Here is an 18,511-nt window from a genome sequence, read left to right on the forward strand (position 1 = left end):
CTAGTGAACTGTTCCACAGACCTGTTCCTTCAAGAGTTTATTTTGTCATTTCAGTTATGTAGATGTATATTCATTCTAAGCCTCTATATAATGCCAGATGATACCACTAACAGACAAAACACAAGCTGTAGGATTGACATCAGAACAATGTAGGACCCAGGCCCAGTACCACAGGGCAGGTCCTACCAAAATAAAGTACCAAGTTCTTAAATCATAAGTATGATTTCTTACATGTTTCAATGCATGTACACATCAAGCTCAAAGATGTTGGTGCTATCACATTTACTCATCAATCTTTCATAGTGACCTGGAAAGAAAGAACAGTTAATGAAATCACCTATGGCCTATCAGGTATTGTTACTCATAACAGAATCAAAAGTGCATGGAAATATTATTTTTCTTAAAAGAAATGTGTAGAAACAACATTGGATGTGCAGCATGATGCGGCTCAGGGGGACTGGGACTGGGTACAGCAATTCCACTTGTTCCATCCATTTCCAAATGGCCCAAAAGCCGTAGGGAATGTCTTCTAGGATGACAATACTCCCTCCTCCCTAAAAGATGTGTTCTTGGGCTCCAAATCTGTTACATTTGGGAGATTTCAATATGGATTGCTTTTTCTCTCTTCCACACTTTTCCATTTATCTGAAAAATATCTCAAGTAGAAGATGACCATGAAGCCAGCACATGTCCAGGATTCATTTGGCCTCCATGCAGCCCTCTTGGTCCTCAACTCTCTCCTTGCCCTCAGCCTTATAAGAAACAAAGAAATCTGGTTACGGAACCCGTCCTCCCAAGCTCACACAAGAGCGCCCAACCATGGGTAGACCATGTGTCCGAATACCTTAGTCTGGTCTGGGATGGAGATGAGGGGTAGAGAAGCCAAACCACACACATCCCCAGAGAACCCACAGTTCCTGATGGGAATGCGTCCAGCGCTCTGACGGGCTGGGATGGAAAAGTAGTTTCAAGACCACTGATAAAAGATCGTTAGTGTACTTGAATTCTGAGCTGCTCCCAGGCAGGAATTAGGTAGCTTACGACTCCATTTCTAAATTATTGGGTGTGCAGGAGGCACCAGGTAAACACTGGTTGAAAAAATGCACCCTGAGCCTGGAACCACCCAGCAAAAGGAAATCTATGGTATGGACATTTTAAAAATCAAGCTCCAGGGGTGCCTGGGTGGCGCAGTCGGTTAAGCGTCCGACTTCAGCCAGGTCACGATCTCGCGGTCCGGGAGTTCGAGCCCCGCGTCAGGCTCTGGGCTGATGGCTCGGAGCCTGGAGCCTGTTTCCGATTCTGTGTCTCCCTCTCTCTCTGCCCCTCCCCCGTTCATGCTCTGTCTCTCTCTGTCCCAAAAATAAATAAAAACGTTGAAAAAAAAATTTTTTTTAATAAAAAATAAAAATCAAGCTCCAGGAAAGCCAGGGTAGAAACGGGAATCCTCAGGCAGGGTTCAGGGATGAAAACTAGGGTGGGAGACACGTTTGCCACTCATGAAAGCTGGAGTCTCAGCTCAGAGGGGGACCAGGCAGCACAAAGTGACAAAGGAGCTGAGGTGGAGTCCCTTCTCACGGTGCTTATAAAGGCTGTCTGGAGAGGAATCCTAGCCTGGAAGAGCACGTGCTCTGCAACCTTCGCCAGAGTGGGAATGGATTTGTCAGATGAATCAGCCAGAAGTGGTCTGGAGAGGTGCAAGGCACCAGTAAGGTCAGCGAGCCTCTGCTCAACAAAACCTGTGAAACTGGGCTTAGAGCCAGCGCTTCCCAGCCCTACGGGACCTGATGCCCACTTTAAAAACAAACATTGGGGCGCCTGGGTGGCTCAATCAGTTGAGCTTCCGACTTCAGCTCAGGTCATGATCTCATGGTCTGTGAGTTCGAGCCCCGCATCGGGCTCTGTGCTGACAGCTCAGAGCCTGGAGCCTGTTTCAGATTCTGTGTCTCCCTCTCTCTCTGACCCTCCCCTGTTCATCCTCTGTCTCTCTCTGTCTCAAAAATAAATAAACATTAAAAAATAATAATAAATAAATAAAAACACTTTAATTTCCCCTTTTCTATCCTGAATTGAAATTCATAGATAGTATAATTATTGTCTCTACAATTTTCAAAATCAATGTACTACTGTAACATAGGAGAAAGAAAAAGGAAAGCAATTTGTGATAAAATAATATGTCTTTCTACATAAATACTCAGGAGTGATTACACTTGAAGACAAAAAAAGCTTCCACAAATCTTCAAAATGCCTCATTGGGTTGATACCATCCCATTGGGCCCTCCTGGTCTAGCCCATGGTAGCCCCAGGTTGCTAAGCCCCAGCCCCCCACCCTCCCCATCCTCCCCTACCCCCACCCCCCCACAGCCAGCAACCTGCCACCTCCTAGCAGCTCACCCTCAGGCTGTAGAAGACAGGGCAGGAGAGGGGATGCTGGTTAACCCGTTCCTGCTCCACAGCAGACTCATGGGGCATCTATAAGGACAAAGGCAGGTGGAGATGTAGTAGTTCCTCCAGTGGTAAGGCTTCCCAGAAGCCCCCGGGTTTTATAGACAACAACCCCACACACACATACTCCACTCTGCCCACAGCTGCCAGCTCCCTGCCCAATAATGCTATAGAAGAGGAAGCCCAGGAGGGTGAGCCGGAGAAGGAAGGTTCTGGTAGATAGACATCATTTTGTCAAAAATTCCTGGCCAGCACGGTTGGGTAAAGGTGAAGAACTACTTTGGGGGTGCCTGGGTGGCTCAGTCGATTAAGCGTCTGACTTCAGCTCAGGTCATGATCTCGCGGTTCGTGCATGAGTTCGAGCTCCACAACGGGTTCTGTGCTGACAGCTCAGAGCCTGGAGCCTGCTTCGGATTCTGTGTCTCCCTCTCTCTCTGCTCCTCCTCTGCTCACGCTTTGTCTCTCTCACTCTCAAAAACTGAATAAATGTTAAAAAAAAAAAACTTTTAAAAGAACAACTTTGGTAGGTTATACTAAGCATTAAGCAGAATCAGTTAAAAAAAAAAAAAAAAAAAAAGTCACACAGCCCAACACAGGAAACAGAGGAGACACTCCGAAGATGGTTTTCCCTCTCAAACATCTAGAAGGCAGCTAGCTGATCGTGGCAAGGAAAGCAGGAGGCAGGGAGCCCTGGAGAACTACTTTCAAGTCCCGATCCTTGACATGAGACTACATGTTATAAGATGGAAATAATGACATCCCGCTGGGAGAACCGACACACGGGCTCAGGGAAGCACTGCTCTGGTCGGCCTCACGGCTCCACTAACCCCGGGGGGCGTCACGACCACTGCCACTTCCCTGCTCTTGACCCAGGAGCACGTCCAGGTGTTCCAGAGGAAAACCAGCTGGAGCATTTACCGCATCGTCTGCGGCTTCGTCCATTCCTTCTGCAGTCACTGCGTGTTAACTGAGAGCAGAGGGACTATAGCTTTCCTCCCAGCAACTGGCATCCTTTCTATTAAGGAAATACTGAGTTAATGTGGCCTCCACTGAAAGCAGGTGTGAAGGTTGGGCATGAGGGAAACTTCCCCAGCAGAGGCAACTTATATCTGTAACTGCTCCCATGCATGTTTTCTGTTGCCCACAGTTACCTGCAAGGCTTTGAGCCACTTGTGCCTGGAGGTGGGAGATGGGGCCTGGTGACCTCAGAAGCTCTTGGCAGGGCTGGGGACCAGCGGCTCCTCCTGGGGCAGAGGGTCAGGGATAGCCAGAGAGGCTCTGCAGGGACCCACCAGCTCCAGGACCGCCAGATACAGCAAGCTGAGCGGGTGGTTCAGGAAGTTGAGGCAGGCAGCTGGTGTAGAGGTCTGCATAGCGCCATCAGCTGGTTGGAGAAAAGCGTCTGGCTGAAACGTCAGTGGAATAGGCTGCCCATCGCGCTGTAGCACAGGTCCAGCTCCCTGGTGACTCTCTGGCAGAGAAGAGATCCCCCCCATCGGGACCTGCATCACCCACAGACGAATCCCCCCCCCCCTTCTGGGGCCAGCTCTGCCCTCCCTGGGTCTGTCACCTGGAGACACCAGGGTGTCTGCCCCCAGTTGGGAAGGAGCTGTGTTCTTTAACCCCGGAGGTGGCACATGGAGCTTAGGGAGATGGGGCAGCTCTCCACTTTGCCACAGACCCCCCCTTCCTGCTTTCCTCAGTTACCTGCCTGGCCCTGGAGAGTGATCACCCGGACTAAACCCTCAGCTTAATGTAGCTTCTGATGCCCCGACAGAGGGCTTTGCAGAGGCCCACACACCTGGCCCCACCCACTCCTGCCCACCTAGCAGGTCTCCACCTCCTCACCAGGCCTTGCTTTTAGCATCTAGAGAACTGATCTGGACATTTACTCCAAAAGTGACCAAATCATGCAATTTCCTCTCTCCGAACCTGTTTCCCATCTGTCAGATAAAGGTAGCTGTCCCTGCCCAGCCCACCTCTCAGGGCTATGGAAGGATCAAATAGCAGGCAAGGGGTTTATACCCTGCAAAAGGCTCAGCAGGGATCCTTCATCATTGGTCCCAGCTGGCTCTGTGAATGCCAAATGGCCTGAATCTGTTGACACGGGCTATGGGACTCTCCCAGCTTTGGTGGCTGGTCGGTAGTGCCACAGGGCGTGTTTTCCTTCCTTCTTTTCCCAGGACCCGTCAGCTCACTGGCCCTAACCCCCATCTTCTGGGACCACTCACCTAGCTGCCCCCAGACGCTGATCACAGCTGGCTAGTCTGGCACGTTGAGGACCCGACCCAACAGGCAGGCATGTCTCAAGGAGGGTTCATGGAGATTAGGTTAACGGAGATTGAGGGTCTAGCCACGCTCCACAAATCACCCTGAACTCAGTCCTCCTGCAGCCGCACGGTGCTGTCATTTGGAGCATTGACCAGCAGAGGGCGCTGGCAGACAAGGACAAGTGGAGCTCTGCAGGGGTTGTGGAAAATCCTGTAACTGGGCTCAGGAACCTGGGACAGAGCAGATCAGGGCAGGCAGTCTGGAGGCACACCCCTGGCCCCCCAACCCTCACTAGGGGTCTCCTCACTCAGCTCCCACTCTTACCTGAATCTCCCTCTTGGTGGAGTTGATAACTTGCAGCCCATAACTGCTCCCATCCATGTGCCTGGTGCAAAAACAGCCACATGACCCAGGAGAAAAGGAACGGTGCCTCCAAGCTCCAGGCACAACCTCGCTAGACCCCATGGAGGTCAGAGGACACTCCACAGGCACCCGGTGGAGTTGCTGGGCTGGGTGTGCACACCTGTGTGAGAGGGCAGGCATCCTGAGTTCGTGCTGAGCGGGTAAGGAGGAAGGATCTAGAGGTCACAATGCAACCCAAGGGGGTCAGAGGGATCCCCAAATCCAGTTTCCTAGGGAAGCCCAGCCTGGAACAGATCTTGATTTCCTGACTACCCTGGCCAGGACCCTCCACCCCTCTGCTAGCAGGGAGCATGGGCCAGGGCTCTCTCACTGGTACAGGTCTGCCAAGTGCACGTTCAGCCTCTTCAGCTCCTCCGTCCACTCTGAAAAGTAGACAGAGGACAGCAGGGGATGAGGGACAGCCCTGCCTACCTTTGTCTGCCCCAGGCCCAGTTCCACTGGTGAGGTTGGACAGGTCACCAGGGGTCTACACATCCCCAGCTGTGTACATAACATCCCTCGCCCCTTCCTTACATCGATTGAGACTCAGCTCAGAGCAAAGCAGAGACAGCAAAGGTCCTGCGGGACAGGTGACGAAGCTAGTCAGGCAGTCAGGTGACTCACCCACGGTCACATGGTAATGAGTCAAACCCAGCTTTTAGAACAAACCCAAATTGTTTAGGCTCACAGCTACTCCTGACCCAGAGGATACTTCAAGTCATTCCCAGGTGTGGAACTGTACCTTCCTCTCTCTGAGAGTCCTCAGGTGAGTGGGGAGGGTACAGTCAGGTGAGGAAGGAACGCTCAGACTACAGAACCACCACAACACCCTGGAGTCAGGACACAGGTATTTGAGTCAGTTTGCCCTTTTCTGCCTGTGTGAATTTGGGCAAGTTTCCTTTTTTTTTTTTTTTTTTTTTTAGTGTTTTTTAATTTATTTTTGAGACAGAGACAGAGCAGGGGAGGGGCAGAGTGAGAGGGAGACACGGAATCCGAAGCGGGCTCCAGGCTCTGAGCTGTCAGCACAGAGCCCGACGCGGGGCTCGAACTCACAGACTGTGAGATCATGACCCGCGCCAAAGTCAGACACTTAACCGACTGAGCCACCCAGGCGCCCCGAATTTGGGCAAGTTTCTTAACCTCTCTGGATCTCTGTTTCCTCTGTGTAAAGTAGATCCACTCTCATAAACCACGGAGTGGACAGTATTATCGCAGTTACTACTAACCCCCAACAGGGAAGAGGACAAGATGATGAAGGGGCAGGCCTCTGCACTGGTGGCCGGTGCCCCCCCTACCTGGTCCTGAAGCCCCCACACACACAGCTCACCCTTCTCTTGGTCCCAGATGCCAAGCTCCCGGAACAGCTCAGGAACCACCAGGCAAGTTCGCCAGTCCTGCCACTTCTTGGACTTGAGGCTGTCTCCAAAGATGTGATCCCCAATGTACAGGATATCCTTCCCCCGTACCCCGAGCAGCTCACACACCGTGTCCGAAGAGCCTGCCCCACCATGGGAGGACAGGCTTGCTCAGAGCCCCTCCTGTCCTGGTGGGCAGGTTGCGGACATGGGTTCCTAGTCTGGGGAGGGTATCTGTGGAGACACGGGGACAAGGCGGGAGCTGGTACCTGCAGAGTAAACTACACAGTGCTGGTGGGGCCCCATGTAGGTGCCCACGCGGAGCTTGCCTGAATCCTAGAAGAGGAGGGGGCACCCTGGTCAGAGAGAGCAGAGCACTGGGAGTGGCCAGGATTACTATGGGGGCATGAGAGGAAGGAGGTGACAGAGAGTCCCAAAGGAGTCCCCTGGTTCCCGGCCTCCAGGGACAGAGTAGCAGAGAGGCAACTCCCAAGGGCAGGTCAAGCGCGAGGAGCAGGGTCCCTCCCCACCTTGTGGCCCATGGGTCAAGGTAGATGGGGCCTCAGCCCCTGCCATTACCCTGCTGACCTGTCTCAGCACCGTCCCCTCAGCAAAGAAGCAGGGCTTCTGTGTGTCCACCACAATCAGGTCGAAGTAGGACCTCCAGGGCCTGGCTGAGCCTTCAGCCTGTGGGGTTGTGAAGGGATGGGAGCGTGTGCAGACACACACATACACACACGGTCTGGAACATTGGACCCCGACACACCTCACAGCTCTTCCCTGGCCACCCACCAAGCTCTGGACTGGTGAAAGCTTGCCAAGCCCTCAAGTCACATGCCTATCCATGCGTCCTGGTCCTGACTCCTAGCCCTATACACCCCTGGATTCGAGAACCACATGGTCTGCCTCCCCAGCATCCTTGACCATGACCACTCTGGCACAAGGAAGTGCTCAAAAGGTATTTATGGAAGCTGGTGTTGGACACTGTGCAGGCTCTCCTGTCAGCGTCAGGATATGAGCACAGTTGCTGAGTTAGAGCCCTGCTCACCCGTTTGCCTGCCAGTGACACCTGGTCACACATGGTGCCACAGTGTATGTCACACACACCCCTCCCCTGGGCCTGCCACAACCTGATCTCACCCCCTTGCACCTCATTAAGCCCTTCCCCAAACAACCGACTGCCTCTTCATGGCTCTCTCCAAGGCCATCAGTGGCTTCCCTGACCCCTTGGCCTGGCTGAGGTCACTGCCTCCCACCCACTGCAGAGGCTCCAGCAAAGCCCATGCATGTGAAATGCCCCCTCCCACGCTTGGTTCTTCCTCAGGGGGAGGGCCAGACCTGGGAGAGGCCCTCAGCACCGTGGCCTGGCCTGGTCCTCCTCCTGGTACAGCCCACCCCAGCCCGGCACGTGGCACTCACCTCACTAATGCCAAACAGGTAGGTCACGATGGCCTGGCAGAGACAGGGCAAGGGTCAGAGCACCCAGGTGGGCTGGGCCAGGGGCTGCTGCCTGCCTGTGCCCTCACCCCACAGGATACGCTGGGGACCACAGGAGCAAGATGGGCAGAAATTTCTTAATCCACTGAGACCTTAAAAAAGGCCAAGAAATAGAGCCCCTGGGTGGCTCAGTCCACTGAGCATCCAACTTCAGCTCAGGTCATGATCTCACAGCTCGTGAGTTTGAGCCCCGTGTCAGGCTCTGTGCTGACAGCTCAGAGCCTGGAGCCTGACTTGGATTCTGTGTCCTCCTCTCTCTGCCCCTCCTTTGCTTGTCTTCTGTCTGTCTGTCTCTCTCTCTCTCTCTCTCTCTCTCTCTCTCTCTCTCTCTCTGTCTCTCTCTCTCAAAAATAAATAAACATTAAAAAAAATTTTTTTCAAGGCCAAGAAATGGAACCCCATACGCCAACCTGACCATGGGGGTACCACGGCCTTTGCTCTTTCCTACTCCTCACTGTTCCTACAGGGCCTCAGTTTCCTTCAGGGGCCAAGAAAGGCAGATTCCAATGTCCTCTGGGCTCTAATGGCTGAGGGTCCCACCCCTCCATCCACACACTCACATCCATGTAGTTGTAGCTGCTGTTTATAGCCAGAAATACTTTCCAACTTCCTTCATCTTACCCAGCAGGATGGGGATTCGCACCTGGAGCAGAGGCAGAGGTCAGTCACTTCCAGGGGTGGGGTCTCCCCCAGCTGCCCTGGGATCCCTTTCTCAGCTCTCAGCCTCCCAGGCACGGGGCTCCAGGCCAAGCAGGAAAGTTTGTGAGCAAGACAAGGCCACAGAGCTCTGCCCACATCTTGAGCGAGGGAGACAGGGACACAGCTCCACTGCCATGGGGAGGAGGGGGACAAAGGGACAGGCCTGGTCATGACCCACTCACATCCTTCTCCACGTATTTGTCCAAGTCTTCCAGGGTCTTCTCCTTCAGACAGCCCTGCAGGGGGGAGCAGAGGTGTGTGTGTGTGTGTGTGTGTGTGTGTGTGTGTGTGTGTGTGCATGTGCATGCATGTGTGTGTGTACGGGTGTGCACACATGCATGTGCATGCAGATGTGCGTGTGCATGCATGCCCACCTGCATGCATGCGTCCAAGGTGCAGGAGCCCAGACCATAGTCCCCAGCGGGAAGGAAAGAGGAAATTCTGTGGAGGTTGGAGCCATTGGGCCACACCCAGCAGAGCCAAAGGCAGACAGGTCAAGGGTCCTGGGGTCCTGGGCACTCACCGACTGGTGGACATTATCCATGGCATCACTCACATCCTGGAAGAGGCTTCGGAAGGACATGAAGAGGTTCCCATGCTGATAGCCAGTGTCACAGCTGGGGCAGGCCGAGAGAACAGGACAGGCTGATAAGGGGGCCTGAGGTGACCACTCAGCCCAGATCCTATACCAGAGTCACCCCTCAAACCACACTGAACTTATGTCCCAACCATGCTGGAAGGGGTATCACCCTGTGCTGAACGTCATCCCTTGGGAGGGCACCAGTTACAAGGTGTGGGGGGGCAGCCTGCAGTGAAAGCCTTCCCACTGAGTTCCTAGAGCCCCTCAGGAAGGGTCTCTGCTCCTTGGCAGGGACCCCACTTCAGCACTTGGGCTCTGGGCAGTGGCAGCGTCCTGTTGGTGACCCAGGGCTGGACAGTGCACAGGACTCACTTGGTGTATCGGGAGCAGCCAGAGAAGAAGTCCACCAGGCAGGCACATAGGTAGATTTCTGGGGTGGAGAGGCCAGTCAGTCGCTGGCGCAGGGATCCAGAGCAACTCACCCAGGCCAGAGCTGGGTCCCCGAGGACCACCTCCCACACCCCCTATCCAGCCCTCACCAGGCAGGTTGAAGAGCGTGTTGAGGATGTGGAACCTCTGCAGGTTGTCCCTCTGAACGAACTTGCTGGGGTAGAAGCTCCAGATCTCTGCCCTGGGGAGGGAGCAGGCTGGGTGAGGTCAATGCCTCCTCCCTAGTTCCTCCTAGCTGCGCACTCAAGCCCTGCACTCAAGCTGGTGCCTACCCCCTGCTCCTTCCCACCTCCGCCCACCCCTGCTGTCCCTCTTTTATCCAGCTGGCATTATTGAGCCTCTGCTGTGTCCTGAGTCTCTCCTCCCCCGCCTTCTTCTTTCCTCCATCATCCTTTCCCCCTTCCCTGGGTCCCTTACTCCGAGAGGAAGGTGAAGCCATGGGTGCCCAGCCACACGTTCCCATGGGTGTCCACCTTCAGCAGGTTCCCATAGAGCACATCAAACACCAGCCCCCGAGGGAGAGAGCGCAGAGGCTGTGGATGGGGGTTCCAGAGCTGACTACCGGCCACAGCCTCCCACCCCAGCAAGCTCCCGCACCTGGTGGGGAAGGCGGGGTCATAGGTGTAGCGCAGGATATGATGCGGCTACCCAATGCACACCAGACGCTCCAGTAGTAACTCAAAGACCAGTGCCTCATAGGCTGGGGACTTGTAGGCTGTGGGAACCAAGCAGAACCAGGCTGGCTGGTGCCTACCCCCTGCTCCCCGAGCCCCAAATACCCTGCTCCCTCCCTCCCTACCAGCCAGGGTGTAGTCCATGTCAAAGCCAAAGCAGCGAATCTTCCCCAGCACCAACCTGCAATTGACAAAAATCCTGGGGAGGGGAAGAAGAATGTTGGAATCAGCCCCTCAGCTCCCCAAGCTCCGTTGGGTCTGAGTGGGTCTGAGCGCATCTGAGCACACGCATGTGAGCATGTGTAAGTGTGGACAGGGAGCTTCCGAAGAGGAGCAGCTCACCATGCGGGAGTGTGCTGTGGGCATCCCTGTGGGTGTGCAATTATCATCTGGGGTGTCACTTTTTTGAGTGGGGTCACTGTGTCCAAGTTCAGAGATGTGTTTGTCACAAATGGGCAGCCCTGGTCACCATACGGGAGGGAAGTGGAGGGCACGCCCTCCCTGCCTGAGTGTATATTGTTGCTGTTTCCAGGTAACAGGTCACTGCCCACTTAGAGAGAAGGGGTCCCCATGCAAGCACAGGTGCTTGTCAGCGTTTTGAGTGTCACCATATCTGTGTATTTAAAGGAGTCACCCGTGCTGTGTAATGAGGAGTATGTCAGCAAATGGGGTGTTTACGGGCTGAGATGCCCCCAAACCCCACCCCAAGTGCCCATCTAGACACCGCTGGTGCCAGTCCTACTTCAGGACTTGAGAGGAGACCAGGCGCTGTGGCTCCCCTTGGGGCTCCCTTTGCTCTCCCCCATCCACGCTGGCCATCACCATGAAGAGTGAGCAGGAGGCAATGGTTCCTTCCCCAGCCACCTGCTCACTATCAGTGGGGAGCCAGCAGCTTCCTTATCCCTCAAACACTTCAGACACCACTGACCCAGCTGGCCCCACCCTGGGCCCCCATCTCCTCTTTTGGGGGAGGAGCAATCCATGTTAGCCTTTGGTATCCCCTCCTTTCTTCAAAAAGGAAAGCAGTTATGATCAAGGAAGAACAACCCATCGATATTATACCACCTCCATTTCTAGGGCTTATGCCTCCAAGGACTTCAACCACCTAGAGCCCTTCAACCCAGGATGAAGCAAACATAGGGGTTACAAAGGCAGGAGACTCATGTACTTCAAAAAATAAACAAGTCTTGGGGCACCTGGGGGGCTCAGTCGGTTAATCTCTGACTCTTGGTTTGGGCTCCAGACATGATCTTACGGTCTGCAAACTCAAGCCCGACTCAAACTCTTCATTGACAGTGTGGAGCCTGCTTGGGATTCTCTCTCTCTCCCCCTCTCTCTCTGCCACTTCCCTATTCATTCTCTCTCTCTCTCTCTCTCTCTCTTTCAAAATAAATGAATAAACTTTTAAAATAATAATAAAAGAGACTTTAATAAATACATAAAGAACTCAGGACTCTTGCTCTATGCACAACTCTCACACACTTGGCAATCAATTTCCCAGCCAATGCCACTTGAAGGAATAATTGCTTAAAAGCATGCCACGAGCTATAGGAAGTGGCAGATGACAAGAATCTCAGAAAAAATTACAAAAGTGAGAGCAGAGCGATTGAGACTATTTAGTGTGGAGCTGTAAACAGCTCTGAGGGCCCACAATGCTGATTTTACAAGAAAGCACTTACAAGAAAGTTCTCCATTTAGAACTTTGGTCTGGATTATCTAGAAAGACATATGATGTAGCATGTCCTCTTTTAAAAAAGAAGACAAGGGGTGCCTGGGTGACTCAGTCGGTTAGGCATCCAACTTTGACTCAGGTCATGATCTCACAGTTCATGGGTTTGAGCCCCACATCGGGCTCTGTGCTAATAGCTCAGAGCCTGGAGCCTGCTTCAGATTCTGTGTCTCCCTCTCTCTCTGCCCCTTCCCTGCTTGCACTCTCTCTCTCTCTCTCTCTCAAGCATAAATAAACATTTAAAAATTTTAAAAATATATAAAAATAAAAAGGAAGACAAGGGACACCTGGGTGGCTTAGTCAGTTGAACATCTGTCTGACTCTTGATTTCAGCTCAGGTCATGATCTCATGGTTTGTGAGATCAAGCCTTGAGTTGGACTCCAGACTGAGCATGGAGCCCGCTTGGGATTCTCTCTCTCTCCCCTCTCTTTCTGCCCCTCCTTCGCTCACTCTCTCTCTCTCTCTCTCTCTCTCTCTCTCAAAATAAATAAACTTTTAAAAATAAAAATAAACAAAAAGGAAGGAAAGTTTATGATGCACTTCAAATTCTCTCTAAAATGACTACACTTGGGGGGCCTGGGTGGTTCAATCGATTAAGCATCTGACTACTGATTTCAGCTCAGGTCATGATCTCACCATTCATGAGTTTAAGCCTGCTTGGGATTCATTCTCTCTCTCTCTCTCTCTCTCTCTCTCTCTCTCTCTCTCTCTCTCCCTCTACCCCCTTCATGTACTCTCTCTCTCAAAATAAATAAATAAATTTTTAAAAATAAATAAATAAAATGACTAAACTAAATGAAATAAGACACTCTTAAAGGGATAAAAATTATCTGGAAAAAACATATTTCAAAGGAGTAGTTCTTTCCTTTACAATGCCAGATGAACAACTATTAGAATGATAAAGCAAAAATATGGAGGTACAGGAGTTACATTCCTTCACTGAATGGATGGATGGGGTGGATGGATGGATGGATGGATGGATGGATGGATGGATGGAGCGAGGGAGGGAGGGAGGGAGGGATGGATGGATGGATGGGTAGATGGATGGATGGATGGATGGATGCATGCATGCATGCATGCATGCATGGATGGACAATTAGATGAGCAGACAGATGGACAGAAAGTGGGCCATAAATGGCAGGCTTTATTGAGAGTGTCAGAGGAAAATCAAGCTTTAGAAATCAGAAGAACTTCCAGAGTCCCCGTCACTCATAACCTTGTGCTTTCTGCTCATCTTAGGGGAACCTTTTAAAAAGTGCCTTTTCCCATATTGCATGGTCCTGTCTAGTCAGAAACAAAGGGAGGGCTACCTGGTTATAGGAAATCACTGGGAAGTTCCTAGCCCTCCCACTGGGAGTTAAGTTAACATGGCAAAACTCTTTTTTTCCTATAGCTGAACTTAGGGTTCCATCCCAAGCTTCCCTTTTACCTGAGGACAGGAAGGTCATCCAGTGATGTTTAGGTACACTCTGTCACCTCAGCACTTTCTTGGGCCACTTCTCCAAGTGCACTCTCAGCCATCTCCTAGGGCTGACTGAACATTGTGGGGTTTACGCCTGGCCGTGCTGCTAGTTGGTAGCTGGTGCTGTCCATCACTTCTCCGTGGGGCCTGGTGGCACCTGCAGTGGCACAGGTGGGGGCCTGCACCTCCTTGTGTTGCTCTCTGTTGAGGTGGTGAGTCTCTGCTCCCATCCCAGGACATGCAGAGCCCCTCGGCTAACTGTAGGTCCAGCTGGGGAGGGACGTTGGGGCTGTCACAGAGCCCTCTTGGCCATGATCCCTGTGCCACTGTCACACTTGTGACGTCTGCCGCATTTCAGAGCCCCTTCAGGAAGAGATTTGTCAGAATAACCGTAAAGAATCCCTGTGAGCCAGGCCTCATAATGACCCCATAAAACGGGCCTACTGCTATTCTGAATTTACAAGTGACCAAACCAAGGCACCAAGGAGTTTAGCATCTTGCCCAGGGTTACAAAACTAACAAGCAGCAGAGCAAGGACTGAACCCAGAGGCCAGGCACCAACATCGGTGCTCTGGTCCCCACAAATGTTCTTCCAACAGTGTGCTAGTCAGTGCTTCTCAAGCTGTGACATGCATGGGAACCATCTGGGGTCTGGTTAAATGCAGCTTCTGATTCAGCAGGTCTGGGGTGGTACCGGAGATTTTGCATTTCCAACAAGTACTCAGATCATCACCAGCATGATGCTGGCCTGCACCACATTTGAGTGGCAAGAGTAGAGGATTAGCCTGCACGTGCAAATCCCCTGAGGAGCTATAAACTTTCTGATGAGTGAGAATCAGCCAGGCAAATGCAGGTAGAGGGGCATTCGAGTCCAGGGTCACCACGGCTAGTGCTGAGTGACAGTGTGGCAGGTGGACCCCCTCCCTCTCTGAGATTTACATATATATAACTGGTCCAGAGATGGACCTAAGCACTGGGCATACTTTACCCCCTGGGTGAGTCTAATGTACAACAAAGTTTCAGGATCTTGCTTTAAAAAGACATTTAACAGGGGCACCTGGGTGGCTCAGTCGGCTAAGTGTCCGACTTCAGCTCAGGTCATGCTCTCACACTCTGTGAGTTCGAGCCCTGCGTCGAGCTCTGTGCTTACAGCTTGGAGCCTGGAGCCTGTTTCAGATTCTGTGTCTCCTTCTCTCTCTGCCCCTCCCCTGCTCATGCTCTGTCTCTCTCTGTCTCAAAAATAAATAAAAACATTAAAAAATGTTTTTAAAAAAAGACATTTAACAAATCAAGCCAACACTAGATATATGGGTACACATAAGAGGCTGAAGCCACCTTATCCTTGGGCCTTGGGAATCTTGTTCTTCATGGAAACACCCAGTATTTATTGAAAACTCTGTCTTTACACATGAAACGATGCTCAACATCACTCATCATCAGGCAAATCCAAATCAAAGCCACACTGGGATACCAACTCACACCGGTCAGAGTGGCTAAAATGACAGATCCCGGAAACTATAGATGCTGGCAAGGATGTGGAGAAATGGGAACCCTCTTGCACTGCTGGTGGGAATGCAAACTGGTGCAGCCGCTCTGGAAAACAGTGTGGAGGTTCCTCAAAAAATTAAAAATAGAACTACCCTATGACCCAGCAATAGCGCTGCTAGGCATTTACCCAAGGGATACAGGAGTGCCGACGCATAGGGACACTTGTACCCCTATGTTTATAGCAGCACTTTCAACAATAACCAAATTATGGAAAGAGCCTAAATGTCCATCAACTGATGAGTGGATAAAGAAGATGTGGTTTATATATACAATGGAATACTACTTGGCAATGAGAAAGAATGAAATCCTGCCATTTGCAGCAATGTGGATGGAACTGGAGGGTATTATGCTGAGTGAAATAAGTCATTCAGAGGAAGACAGATATCGTATGTTTTCACTCATCTGTGGATCCTGAGAAACTTAATAGAAGACCATGGGGGAAGGGAAGGGGGAAAAGTTACAAACAGAGAGGGAGGGAGGCAAACCATAAGAGACTCTTCAATACAGAGAACAAACTGAGAGTTTGAGGGGGTGGGGGAGAGGGGAAAGTGGGTGCTGGGCATTGAAGAAGGCAATGTTGGGATGGGCACTGGGTGTTGTATGGAAGCCAATTTGACAATAAATTATATTTTAAAAATAAAAATAAAAGCCTGACATTAAAAAAAGAAGAAGAAAGAAAGAAAACTGTGTCTTTAGTTTCTTTTCTCATTTGATTCTCACCTCAGCATTGTGCTGTGGATATTATTATGATTACCATCCTCTTCCCTTTCTAGAGATGGAAACTGGCCACACCAGGTTAGGGACGTGCTCTAGAAACCTCTGTCATTCCCTGAGCCTTCACTTTTCCCTTCACTGATCCTCCTCTTAAAGCCTGCTGCCACCACAGACAATACTACCACCATCTTTCTGGAAGTTTCCAGGGGAAACATCCCCTTCCTGCCACTTTCCCTGCACTCTGCCCTTGAGTCTCAGTCACCACCCCATCCCAGTTGGTGGGGACCATGGAGGGAGACAGTCACCTCCCTTCTGGGGTCATTGGTCCTTCTTCCACTTGGCCTAGTGGTGCGCAGGGGTGAGAATAGAAATCCCTACAGTTGCACTGGGCCAGGAGCAGCTCCAGGTAGAAAGCAGTGGAGGGCAGGAAGGGAGGGGTCAGCAGCCAGATGTTTTTGTTGGGCTCGTAAATCCTCTGCAAGCCTGGCCACTATCTCCTGTTGCATCACGTAGGACATGTATACAGCATGGGACCTGGGCCTGTCCCATGGTCCCATGGGACATTCCTAGAATGACAACCCCCTCTCCACACAGTGTTTGCAGTAAGCAATCACTGCCCCGAGGGACACCAGGTTTCATGCAGATCCAGTCACGAAAATGTCCATTTCCTTTGAATCCTCCAGTTCTGAGAAGCCATCCTTTACAAAGTCATATAGAAAGGAGAAAAGCCTAAATGTGAAAAGATGACTCATGAAGAGGCATAGGCCACTTCGGTGTGCAGCTCAAGAGCAAATCTGTTATTTTTAAATTGTTGAACAAACTTTACTAACTGTGGTTAAGAAGATGAACTCAAAAACTGCTGAAGACATAGCACCATCCGAGGAGAGAAAAAACAGAACACAAAACTGCATTTGCACTGGTGTGCCCACCATTTACACAATGCACGCACAAAAGCACTGGAGAAAATAACCCAAAACAAACAACGGCGTAATGTGCATATGAATCATCCAGGGCCTGGTTAAAATGTAGGATTATATTTATTTTTCTTAATGTTTATTTATTATTTTTGAGAGAGAGAGAAAGAGAGACAGAGCGTGAGCAGGGAGGGGCAGAGAGAGGGGGAGACACAGAATCCAAAGCAGGCTCCAGGCTCGGAACTGTCAGCACAGAGCCCGACGCGGGGCTCAAACTCACAAACCACGAGACCGTGACCCGAGCCGAAGTTGGATGCTCAACCGACTGAGCCACCCAGACACCCCAAAATGCAGGATTATATTTAATTTCTTGTCTTTACTATCTAAATTTTCTGATATGTGACTCGATAATACAAAATAAACTGCATAAAATGACATGGAAACTCAAGAAATGCTTAACGCCAAATGAAACCAGAATATAAATGTTATGTAATTACTATTTAATACTTTAAGTAATTTTTGTTTTTGTTTTTGTTTTTGCATTCCACGAGCACCTGTCCTGAGCCAGGCACTGAGCACTGAGGGATAAGCAACCCAACAGTACTGCCCACCGTATAAGCCAATATCTAGCACCCATATCCTGAGCACAACATGATGCTGCCCATGAGGTCCAGAGGCAGCCAGCCAGAGGGACAGGGGAACACCTCTGTTAGCGGGGAGGGCAGTTCCAAGAGAAGGTGACCCCCATCTCTTGAAAAGAACAAGAGCTCCCCAGGCAGACCACGTGAAGAATTCCCAGCAGAGCAACTACAGGAATGAAAGGAAGAAGGGGTGCAATGAGCCCACAACTGTTTCTGGGGGACCCAAAGACGTAGGACAGGGGAACAAGGCCAGATCAGGAAAGGTCCTATGTCCTACTAATGAACTTGACCTTGACCCTGTAGGTGGTGGGAAACCCTGGCAGCATTTTGAGCAGAATGAGGATATGATCCCCTATAGTTTAAAGCTGCCTCTGGTGGCAGTGCCAGCTAGGACAAGGGACAGCTACTGGCAAGTTACTGCAGTAGCCCAGGCAGGAGCTGTGGCATGCCTGAATTAATTGAGAGGGGAAGGCTGGCCAGAGAGTCACTGGGTTAGTCAGGGCCTGGGGACCGATTAACTGCGGGTGATCCTAAGGAAGGAAGAAGCTAGGATACTCAAGAGGCATCACAGTAGGGGCCACCAACCCAGAGACGGCAGCAGGAAATGAAGGGGCTTGTTGGGAGAGCATGAGGCAGGGAGAGAGCTCTGGGTCTACAAACCCTCACCTGAAGCCCATGGGGCCAGATACATTTCAGAATTCAGTATTTCCTGAGTTTAAGAAGGTAACACATGATTTACCGTATATATGCATGATTACACCCTTGATGGGTCTGAGACAACAGCCTGCAATCAAACGCATTGACATTCCTGCAGCCAACATATAAATATTCAGTCACATGAAGTGGGCATAAAAAGACAACAAACAAGTTCATGGCAGGGCCCAATCAAGGCTTACCACCGAATGAGTTTGGGAAACCCTTTCATGTTGGGGTCTAGGCATTGAAGAGGAAGGATGCCGCATCCGTATCTGTGGTCGCTAATGATCCAGGAGGGCCCTTCAGGAGAGACGAGAGCTGAGGACGGAGCCCCAGAAACAACCACACTGAGATGGAGACGAGAGAGGAGACAGCAAAGGAGGCTGAGAGGGAGCAGCCAGGTTTGTAGGACGGAAGTAGGAAGGGCTGTCCCAGA

At 51.3% G+C, this 18,511-nt stretch overlaps 1 protein-coding gene and 1 long non-coding RNA gene across 2 annotated transcripts; both read right to left on the bottom strand.

Annotated features, from left to right (window-relative positions):
• Positions 1 to 20: 20 nt before the first annotated feature.
• On the bottom strand, positions 21 to 6,009 carry LOC111559847. The gene is made up of 5 exons (XR_006595738.1): positions 5,038 to 6,009; positions 4,674 to 4,943; positions 3,594 to 3,826; positions 2,392 to 2,469; positions 21 to 752 (listed from the first exon to the last, which is right to left on the bottom strand). It is a non-coding gene; the product is annotated as an uncharacterized LOC111559847 (long non-coding RNA).
• A 218-nt stretch (positions 6,010 to 6,227) lies between these two features.
• NT5DC4 (5'-nucleotidase domain containing 4) lies at positions 6,228 to 11,702 on the bottom strand (the record flags this gene model as incomplete). Its single annotated transcript, XM_045054565.1, is given in 12 exon segments — positions 6,228 to 6,613; positions 6,740 to 6,806; positions 7,032 to 7,157; positions 7,890 to 7,922; positions 8,528 to 8,565; positions 8,568 to 8,610; positions 8,849 to 8,902; positions 9,190 to 9,283; positions 9,619 to 9,676; positions 9,786 to 9,892; positions 10,114 to 10,569; positions 11,095 to 11,702. Coding segments are annotated over 12 exon segments (1,563 nt in total), but the record flags the coding sequence as incomplete, so codon positions are not given.
• Positions 11,703 to 18,511: the final 6,809 nt, after the last annotated feature.

Source organism: Felis catus, chromosome A3 (genome assembly GCF_018350175.1).
Source record: "Felis catus isolate Fca126 chromosome A3, F.catus_Fca126_mat1.0, whole genome shotgun sequence".
Lineage (NCBI taxonomy): Eukaryota > Metazoa > Chordata > Mammalia > Carnivora > Felidae > Felis > Felis catus.